Source organism: Clupea harengus, chromosome 12 (genome assembly GCF_900700415.2).
Source record: "Clupea harengus chromosome 12, Ch_v2.0.2, whole genome shotgun sequence".
Lineage (NCBI taxonomy): Eukaryota > Metazoa > Chordata > Actinopteri > Clupeiformes > Clupeidae > Clupea > Clupea harengus.
This window is the reverse complement of record NC_045163.1, coordinates 20,700,919-20,712,447: the sequence shown is the minus strand read 5'-3', so window position 1 is coordinate 20,712,447 and position 11,529 is coordinate 20,700,919. Positions and strand designations below refer to the sequence as shown.

The window sequence follows — 11,529 nt, the reverse complement described above, 5'->3', positions numbered from 1 at the left end:
CTCTCTCTCTCACACACCCACCCCCCCCCCCCCACACACACACACACACACACACACAGGTTTCCTCTGCAGAACACCTCTGCACTCCCTCTCCTGTGTTCTGACATTCAGAATGGCGTGTACTCTCTCAAACACAATAGAACACACACACCTCCTCTGATCTCCCACCTCCACATGAATGATTCCCATGATGTGTGTCACGTACACTGGAGAGCTATCACAACAAAACATACTAACACGTTCATTAAAGCACACACACACACAAACACACACACACACACACACACATACACACAAAGATGTAACACACAAGCGCACACATACCAAGATGAAATGCAGAGATTGAATGAGATTTTCACACAAACATGCACGCGCGCGCGCACACACACATTCACAGACACACTCACACAACACACACACACACCACACACACACACACACACACACACACACACACACACACACACCCATACTCAAACAAGTCCAAATCATCCTCATATATACAAATCATACATATTTACAGAGTGTCTTGCTAAACATTTTAATGCAGAAGTGCACACACACACACACACAGCAACATACACACACTCTGATGAAGGGAACAAGATATCTCCTTAAACACATCTGTGAGAGAGAGCATGTGTGTGTGGCTGCACTTCCTCTAGTATTGGGTCAAAAGGGTCAAAACAGGGACTTTGCTTCTGTTTGTGTGTGTGTGTGTGTGTGTGTGTGTGTGTGTGTGTGTGTGTGTGTATGTGTGTGTGTTGTGAGTTGTGAGTTGTGAGAAGGGTCCTGTTGGCACTCAGGACTCATGATAAATGATCCCTGCAGATTCAGAGTTAATCTGCTGTGAGCTTTGCCCCTGGTGCTGCCAAAATACAGCCCCCCAGCAGACACACAGACACACACACAGACACACACAGACACACACAGACACACACACAGACACACACAGACACACACGCGCACACAGACACACACACACACACACACACACAAGCACACACAGAGACAAACACACGCACATGCACACTATGTACCCTTTTGTGCTACTAAAGTCAAATACTCATAATGTCCATTTGCAGAATGTTAACAAATGAAGAATAATGTCTTAATGTCAGCTGGAACCCATGTTAACACCAGTGTATGTCAGACAGCATTAGCACAAACTCAGACTCCGATCCAAGAGTAACACCATTTCCCTGTTTCCATAAAGGCTTTGTTCAGCTCCTTGGCCCTATGAGTTCCAAATGGAACTGCTGTAAGTAGAGCCATATGACGATGAACAAGGCCTTGACTGTTTTGGTTCCTCAACAGAGGTGCTTCGAGAACCTTCAATCTCCTTTCGTCAGGGTTATCATAAGGATCTGCATAGTCAGTTACCACATTATCTGATCACGTAACACTTACACACACACACTCTCTCTCTCTCACACTCTCTCTCTTTCTATACATATATATTCTGTTGCTATGCATCTTTTCGCTTTCTAGACAGGCTCCATTCCTTGGGCAGTATGCACTCAAATGTTCTTTGTTGATGGATTCTCTTGCTTGAATTTGCACCCGCCTCTCCAAAAAGTCAAAAAGTTATCCAAACTAATCAATTGTAATAAGTTGCATTACTTTGATGAAGTAATTTGAATAGTTAAATAACGTACTACATTTGAACAGGGTAACCAGTAATCTGTAACGTATCACATTTCAGAAGTAACCTTCCCAACCCTGTTTGTATGTGTGTGAGTGTGAGTGTGAGTGTGTGTGTGTGTGTGTGTGTGTGTGTGTGTGTGTGTGTGTATGGGGGGGTTACCTAAGTGTATGCCAGAGAAAGAGTTTGTGTGTGTGTAAGCAGGGTCATGCCCAAGGCTGCAGTAGGCCAAGCCCTCTGATCTGACTCTTCTCAGTAATTAACCCGCTGATGGTGCTCCAGTGATCCAGGGAGACGTGAAGCCAGACCCGACTCCACATCATGTCACCCACAAGGCCTGTTACACACGGCCAACCCACCCTCTAAACTCCCACATCAACCACCCATTTAGGATATGCCGCTCATAGCCCTGATTCTCAGGCCGCACTCAGGCAGGATGGCGAGTGTTTGTGCAGCGAAAGGGTTTTATCAGCGCGCAACACTCACAGGATTTCCGGTTTGGGATTGTCCGTCCGTTCTCCGCGTTCCAGAGGAAGCGCCGCATAAAACCGACCTCAGAGCGCCCAGAGGCAGTTCACTTCTCCCGGGCCCAATGAGGCCCATGTCAACGCATCTCTGCATTAGTCTTTTAAACCAAAATAAAATAGTACGTGTCCGGGTCTTTCTCACAAAGTGACCATGGCAAACTTCGGCAAACCGCGGCAGGCGCAAGTAGATCATGGCTGCAGTTGCGCACAAGATGAAATGAGTGGCACCTGATTTTATGCTAATGTGGTGAGTAAATAAAGCATGGTAGATGCATTCATTTATACATTCATCTATTCAATGCATTCTTCTACTTATATTCCGTATTTTCTGCTGTATATTTCAATGTATTTATTTTGTCTGCTATCCTGATTTGAGTTGTAATGGTTTGCTATAGTATGTCAGGTCTCGGTTTATCATGTTTCTTTGGGTAGATGAAGCTCAACAGCGTAGCCTTTGTATGTCTTTACCAAGACTATGACAATCAATGGTTGGCTGAAGGAGAATCTTTTTTCTAGAACAGTTTTCGATGCAAGATCCTCTAGAAAGCATTCGGCACTGCTGACATTTTTCATGAGCAAAAACATGGGAAGAATATTTGTGTGAACTACTTAAAAGGAGTTTTGATGGTCATACCACGTTCCTCTTATAGCGGTTTTTTCTTTTTTTGAGTCTGCCTGAGAATCTTAGCAATAAACAAGGGGTGCTCTGGATCCCGCCGGTTATGGGTCATGTCCTGTTTGCGAGCCTCGCGCGCAGATACAGAGGGGAGAAGTATAGGCGTGTGTGGGATACATTTTATAAAATGTAGTATAGGTGTGTGTTGGATACATTAAAAAAAAATGTAGGCGTGTGTGGGAAATATTTTCTAAAATGTAGTATAGGCGTGTGTGGGATTCATTTTCTAAAATGTAGTATAGGCGTGTGTGGGATTAATTATATAAAATGTAGTATAGGCGTATGTGGGATACATTTTATAAAACGTAAAGAGACACATATGTGCAGCCCATGATGTATGAACGAGGTATAATCTGCACCACTACGTTTAGTTGAACGTGTAGTTGTCAGCTGACACACAACTTTAATGCAAAACGCAACCAAAACACTGCAGCGAATATTTTAGAATCAGTATTTTAGTGTTATTCGGCTATGTTGTCAACAGTAATGTAGTAAGTAATGTTTTATTTTGACAGTTTCTTTTCTTTTCACGCGATATACGTTCCTGTTGGCTGATGCTCTCCTGCCGCACAGCTGCGATGCGCAGGTCCACAACATCTCGCACGCACACGAAGTAACCATATACACACTCACACAGGTGAGACCTAAGCACTATGTCGTCATATGAGGTATTTCCCTCCTAACTTCTCTCCATCCTCCTCACGGGACGAGCCGTGGAGCCCCCGCGTAGTAGGAGGGGGAGGGGGAGGAGAGGAGAGAGGGATGAGGTTACCCCCCTGCAAGCTTTGACAGTTCGCCGAGTAAAGCCACGCCGAGAAGTGCATGCGCTTTGCCTCTAGCTAAAAGAGGAAAATTAGGCTACAGAATTTAGAATCCCACCGGGGATACGCGCGCCTTGCATTTCTGGAATGTAAGAGGTCGCAGTTGTGCCCATCCCGGAGACGCTCTTGACTGTGTGAGAGGTTGGTTTATAAAACGATTGTGTGTCTCTGTTTGAAACTCCGTATTTTTGGGACTTACCGTGGGACCTGCCTTTTCTCCGTTACACAGGGGACCGGCGCGAGAGCAGACGCTATCCCGCTCGCATCCAACAACGGCTTGGACATACGGCTCACACGCTCCCGTAAGTGGCGCTTTGTTTTTGTTTAACAGTTTACCGCAGCCTCGCACTGATCTAGCGTCACAGCCGCTCTCTGCGTAGCTCTCGTTAACGTGACGGAGTGACGTACGGAGCGGGGTGGCTTCTTCAGAAGTGCTTAGTTGAAGTTTTTAGAGGATTTGATCATGGGTTTGTGGTGCTTGGCTTGATCACTTACTGTGCTGGATGGACTTGATTCATTCATTTCCCTCTCTCTCTCTCTCTCTCTCGCTCTCTCACTCTCACTGTATGCCTGTGCCATCTATTAAACGGTTGTAAATAAGGAGTACCGGTAATTATTTTGGATTATAAAAGAGCGCCACCTTTTGGCCACTTCGTAAGCCTCAGGGACAACCTCGCAGGTACTTCATTGAGTTCTTGGGTGAGGAGAATTTTTTTTTGGCGGGGGGTAGTAGTGTAAACTAAATGGGTTATAACTGAGTTACACATTTTTGATTGATGGCAGTTTGCCGGTGTGTGTGAAGGCTCAGTTCTCGCTTTGGCCACCGGCCCGTGTACCAGTTCTTTGTCCTTGGGCACACTGTGTCTCGCAGACGAATGGTTGTTTGTTGATACTTCAGATTTGTTTTCCCGTCTTGTTGAGTATCTTGGCCCGTGACTGATATAGTTTCTGCAGCTTCTCATGATTTGTTAATGTCAGCCACAGTAAGCTCTTGATTGTACGTATGTTTGTATGAAGAACAAAATATTTGAGGTTCAGCCTCTGACTGATCGATTTGTTCAGGCTGCTGCGGTTTTGAGGGATTTAGATAATCACCTTAATGACTGATCCAGGTGCAGAGGTTCCAGTCGTTCATGAGTAGATTGTCTATTGGATGCGTCATTACTTAACTGATCCCAGATGAAATCTGTAACAAGCAGTAATGGATATACTGTAATTGAAAGTCATGTGTGATTAGGTGTCATTGTCTGTAGGGGTATGACATCATCTTCATAGAGATGTGTGCCACTTTATCAGCGTGCACACACACTTTTTTTCATGCAGCTAATTATGTCTAGTTTTATCCTTCCCCCATTCTCCTCTCTCTCTCTCTCTCTCTCCCTCTCCTTCTTGCTCTTACTCTCTCAGTGTCTCTCTGATCCTTGTTGAAAACATGGCAAATTACCCTGTCCCTATCAAAACTTCACTGACTCTCTGTCTGACCCCTGTGGATGAACAAAAACACACACAGAAACACACTCACACACACACACACACACACACACACACACACACACACACACACACACACACACACACACACACACACCCACACACACACACACACACACACCCAGGCATCCCTCACATCCCCCCACTAAAGTAATCTGATCCCACTGTCACTTGTCATTACAAGGATATCACACACACACACACACACACACTCACACACACACACACACACACACACACACACAGACACACACACGCACACACATGCTCAAAGCCAGACTTTCATAATATACTCCATCTAATCAGCTGTCAGACAGGGGCACTATGTCACAAGTCAGGGGGTGGGGAGGTCTGTGTGTGTGTGTGTGTGTGTGTGTGTGTGTGTGTGTGTGTGTGTGTGTGTGTTGGTGAGGAAAGATGAGTGGAGGGTTATAGTGTTGGCCTGACAATTCTCTTGTGGACCAGTTGCTGATTATGGAATTTTATCGTTCTATCGTATTTATTTGTCTATTTTTGTGTGGTATGTTCATGTGTCTGTTGTTCTGTGTACATGTGTGTGTGTGTGTGTCTGTTGTTCTGTGTACATGTGTGTGTGTGTGTGTTTGTGTGTGTGTGGTATGTGCATGTGTCTGTTGTTCTGTGTACATGTGTGTGTGTGTGTGTGTGTTTGTGTGTGTGTGTGTGTTTGTGTGTGTGTGGTATGTTCATGTGTCTGTTGTTCTGTGTACATGTGTGTGTGTGTGTTTGTGTGTGTGTGGTATGTTCATGTGTCTGTTGTTCTGTGTACATGTGTGGTGTGTGTGTGTGTGTGTGTGTGTGTGTGTGTGTGTGTGTGTTTGTGTGTGTGTGGTATGTTCATGTGTCTGTTGTTCTGTGTACATGTGTGTGTGTGTGTGTTTGTGTGTTTGTGTGTGTGTGGTATGTTCATGTGTCTGTTGTTCTGTGTACATGTGTGTGTGTGTGTGTTTGTGTGTGTGTGGTATGTTCATGTGTCTGTTGTTCTGTGTACATGTGTGTGTGTGTGTGTTTGTGTGTGTGTGGTATGTTCATGTGTCTGTTGTTCTGTGTACATGTGTGTGTGTGTGTGTGTGTGTTTGTGTGTGTGTGGTATGTGCATGTGTCTGTTGTTCTGTGTACATGTGTGTGTGTGTGTGTGTGTGTGTGTGTGTGTTTGTGTGTGTGTGTGGTATGTTCATGTGTCTGTTGTTCTGTGTACATGTGTGTGTGGGTTGGTGTGTGTGTGTGTGTGTGTGTGTGTGTGTGTGTTTGTGTGTGTGTGGTATGTTCATGTGTCTGTTGTTCTGTGTACATGTGTGTGTGTGTGTGTGTGTGTGTGTGTGTGTGTGTGTGTTGTGTGTGTGTGGTATGTTCATGTGTCTGTTGTTCTGTGTCCAAAGGGCTGTGGTAAAAACAGGTGTTAAAAACTCGTTAAGGACGAAAAGACCCCAAACCACAGACACATTGAACAAACTGTACCTCCAGGGGGGCGCACTTCAGACGCAGCCCAAAATCATCCTCAGTGTTATTCCCACACCACTGCGGATAAGAGTTAAATCACATTTGTGTACAACTTCCCACAGCTTGCTGAGTTAGCAATAATGCCACGAGGGTAAATATGTACATTTTCACAGAATATAAGGCCCCTATTGTCCTTCGATGTATGCAAGCTTAGAAGTTTTGGATCTGAATCAAACAGGACTCCCAGGCTTTTCACTTCTGATTTCTGTCCAAGGCGCCAAACTCTCTTGTCTGATGTCGAGAGTATGCCCATGGGAAGCAGAGGCATGTGTATAAGAATACAGCTCTATTCTGTTTTCCACCCAGGGAAATTCTTATACAACCACTCTCCGCAGTGGACAGGAAGATTATTCTGGTGGTCATGACATGATTGTGCAGAACATAATACACCACTATACCACCCAGAGGTTCATCTTCTTAGAAATGTGAGGAAATCTTGAGGTCACACAAGAGATATTGCCACTGTGGAGGGTGTACTCTGAAAGTAGTTTACTAAAGAAATGTCAAAACAAAGTGACAAACTACACAAGAAAAAAATGATTAAGTTCCTTCAATAGACCCCTGATGCACCCCAGTGCTTTTGAGACTAGTAGTGTTGGACATTTTCTTGAAGCAGATGACATTGTTGTCAGTGAGAGGAGCATACTGGGCCTAGCATGCATCATAGGGTTTGGCATGTTTCACTGCGCGCTGTTTACAGACGCCTCTCTTGATGCCCTGTGGGCAGGGTGACTCAGCGTTTGGCAGCCATGTTGCATCCAGCAGTGTCACAAATGTCAGTATTCAGTCCATCGCCATACTGCCCGCTGGTCTGTCACCCTCTGTTTGAAACCGGGAGGCGCTTTTTGACTGGCCAGCTGGCTCTCAACCCACATCCAAAGGCTCCTTCCTCGACACAGATGTACGTCTCTTAACGTAACTGGGCGGAGATGTCCTCTCATCGAGCCTGTCTGTGGGGGCTGTTTCGTTTGGCACTGAAAGAGAGGAAGAGGCACGGTAGGATGAGAGTAGGGCCTGGTGTCTCACCTCGCTTCAAGTGATGGACTGCTGCTCAGGGATTAGCTCTGGCCCCTCACTACAGCTCTGGTGTGGTGTTAACTAAAGATCGGAAACCCAAAACCGAGAACTCATAATCCTCAAGATTTAAACACTTAACCCAAACCGTCACCTTTTTTCCCCCCTTTTCTTCTCAGCGACTCACCTTAAACTCTACCTCATGAGGCCATGAAGCCAAATGAATCAGCCGTGATCCGTGAAGTCCAAACCAAATTCCCAAATCTCATCCCGACCCTCTTAACTCTTTTAAGCTATATAATGCGACCATGCTTTTATTGCTAAAAAGTCTATCGTCTTTCTCTCTCTCTTTTTACCTTCTCTCTCTCTCTCTCTCCCTCCCTCCATCTCTCTCTCTCTCTTTCTCTCTGGGCCCATGGCCAGTAGGAGATCAGGGAAACATGTGAGTCGCCAGCCGGTGCTTAACATCGGCTCACACTCACTAGCGTGCTGCTCCCCCACATCATCGCACCCCCTCCACAGACACAGACACAGACACACACACAGACACACACACACACACACACACACACACACACACACACACACACACACACACACACACACACACACACACACACACACAAACACTCACACACACTCTGGGTGGTGTAATGGCCTCCCAACTATGCCCCCACTGGGAGTTGGAGCTTATCTGATGTAGGTTTTGCAGAGCACAAAACTCTCCCTGGTACACACATGTACCGTTCTCTCACACACACACACACACACACACACACACACACACACACACACACACACACACACACACACACACACACAAACATAGCTATACACATTTTTAATATATGGAGAAAGACTAAGCTTTAGAGTTAGAGCAATATACCAGGGGCTTTATGCATCATGCTCATAAACTGCTGTTCCAAAGGAGTATAATGTGCCCTCAAGAGCGCGCGCAGACACACACACACACACACACACACACACACACACACAAACACACACACACACACACTCACACTCACACCCACCCCCCCCCACACACACACACACACACACACACACACACACACACACACACACATACACACATACTCACACCCACACCCACACTCACACCCACACACACACACACACACACACACACACACAGGGGTATCTTATATTTAACTTCACTCCCTTTTCTACTCTCACCAAGGGAGGGCTCATTTAAAACTATTTTAACCTTAATGTTGTAAAGTGTCAGGTCTTTGAAGGTAAACAAACGCCTTGATTGCATTAAGCTGTTCAAGATGAGGGCTAGAGCTAGTCAATGCACCGAAGCCCTAGAAACAGGAAAAGAGCAGAAAATAAAGTTATGATGAAAATGCAGCGAAGCCTTAGAAACAGAAAAAGAGCAAAAAAATAAAGTTATGATGAAAATGCAAAAGCAGACACAGTCAGTCCCTGGTTACCATGGGAGCGAAACACAATACCTGTCTAGCCCACTGGGATAATCACTGCCATATTTTTTAATAACACTCACACACACACACACACACACACACACACATATATAAACTTGCATACACACATTCATGCAAATTATCAAGTACACACACTTCCACACACAAACACCTTTCATCTGTAGCCCACAAAACGAAGACAAAACACACAAAGCTAAAAACAGATTTACATAGGCACTCACACACACACACACACACACACACACACACACAGACACCCGCGCACACACACACACACACACACACACACACACAGTTTACTTTGAAGCCTCAGGGCTCATTCAGCCTTACATCAGTGTTAGCTGAACACATTGTTTTTTTTCATGACCTCCGCATGATGTTAGATTTCACAAAGTGTTGTATGTGGCCTGTGAATAGGGAGGCTACATGTTTCATGGCCTATCACCTCCTTCTCTCCCTCCCTTGTTCACATGTTTAAGTTAAGTCCCTCGCACTTCAACTAATGGAGGTGTTTAGAGCACGTGTCCATTTGCATCAGAGTTAGAGTGAGTTTGTGTACACGTTTTTGCGCATGGGTGAAATGTAGGTGGGGTGCTCTGTTAAAACAGCTACATTTTGTGCATGCTTGTGTGTGTTTGTGTGTGTGTGTGTGTGTGTGTGTGTGTGTGTGTGTGTGTGTGTTTATGTATGTGAGTCTAAATTGTATTGCAGTTGACTGCATTTATTTAATACCCGCTCCTCTCTTGCGTTCTCTCCCTCCGCAGGTCGCTGGAGTTGGTGAACTCGCCGGGGCTTTATGTGAGACGCTGTGCAGTCAGCCTGGTCCCCCGCTCCAGAGACGCACGCAGGAGAACACACACCAGAGACAGCAGAGAGATGAAGACTGCATTCCTGCTCTTCTCCTCTCTCCTCGTCCTCGTCTTCCATGTGACATGCACCACTGCCTACTACTCTCACCATGGGTACGCACCACCTCCTGCCTAGTATGGAGCTCACTTTATTTCAGTCTCTATTCTTCTTCTTCTTCTTTTATTCTTCTTCTTCATGTTTTTCTTCTCCTTCTTCTTCTTCTTCTTTGCTTTTTCCTCTTCATCATCATCATTATCTTCTTCTTCTTCATCTTCTTCTTCCTTTTATTATTACTATAAATATGATGCTTTGTGACTTTACTTTGCTCTCCATTAATCCTTATATAATAGGTTAGGTTTGAATGTGTAATGCATTCATATTTGTTCACAACATATTCACAAATATACCGAGATGTCTTGATGCAAATCTAGGCATTATAAATCTACATTTGTTATTTAATTTAATTTAATTTAGTTAATTTAATTTATTTTTAATGACCCAACACTCAGCCTTACATGCATATGTAGCATATGTCATGTATTCTAAAGCGTATACACATGCATGCACAATGCTGTTTGAGTTCAATAAGGGAGAGTGCCTGTCAAGATTTTAAGTTCATGACCTCTGTCATGCCTAACTCGCTGTGTAATAGCTTCAGATGAACCTAGACATGGACAGGCTGACAAAACACAGCCTTTGCTGTCAGATTCTCACACTCAGGTCAAAGGTCAACTCGTACTTACTGCTGATTATCAAACTATTGTTTATCAAACCATCCACACTCATTACATTTCACGTCTTTCTCTCTCCATCTCTTTCTCTGTCCATCTTTTGTGTGCATGCTCACAGACACACGCACACGCACACACACACACACACACACACACACACACACACACACACACACACACACACACACACACACACACACACACACACACACACAAACACACACACACACACACACGGTGAATGCTTGAGGGGTATTAAGCATTAAGTGGTGTAATTTTGAGTCACTAATCTAACAGGGCGTTGTTACAAATGCTCCATTAACATTATTCAGTGTTTCCTGAGATCAAGCTGGACCACAAACGCATAATAATCGCATGTCGCACACGCATACACACACACACACACACACACACACACATGTAGACTGCTGTGCTAGTCTTCTTCAGTTTATGAATGCAGGTTTTGCAATGGTTTAGTAAATTTAACCTGTGCTTTTGTGCGTGCATGTGTGTGTGTGTGTGTTTCAGGAGGAGGGTTTGTGGAAGTGATGTAAGCAGGAGGGTATCGTACAGCACAGAGTCGTATGTGCAGCCAGTTTACAAACCTTACCTCACTATGTGCCAAGGGCAGCATCTCTGCAATTCATACAAGTAAGTCACACACTCGCACACGCACATGCACACGCACACGCACACACAGACACACACACACACACACACCACACACTTGACTTCAGTGTCAAATACATCACAGGATTCTCTCAGACACACAGATAGAATTAGGACAGACA

General features: G+C 44.9%; 1 protein-coding gene across 3 annotated transcripts in view; it reads left to right on the top strand.

Moving 5' to 3' along the window:
* Positions 1-2,144: 2,144 nt before the first annotated feature.
* Positions 2,145-11,529, top strand: part of egfl7 (EGF-like-domain, multiple 7) — a 16,834-nt gene continuing 7,449 nt past the window's right edge. The window contains exons 1-4 of one of the 3 annotated variants that reach the window (XM_031577177.2): positions 2,145-2,419; positions 3,899-3,971; positions 9,923-10,120; positions 11,267-11,389. In XM_031577177.2, the coding sequence (XP_031433037.1) occupies positions 10,035-10,120; positions 11,267-11,389 (209 nt within the window). In that variant the 5' untranslated portion in view covers positions 2,145-2,419; positions 3,899-3,971; positions 9,923-10,034. Of the gene's footprint in view, positions 2,420-3,569; positions 3,811-3,898; positions 3,972-4,036; positions 4,369-9,922; positions 10,121-11,266; positions 11,390-11,529 lie in introns of those variants that run through there. The other 2 variants (XM_031577178.2, XM_031577179.2) reach the window with 2 other exon arrangements.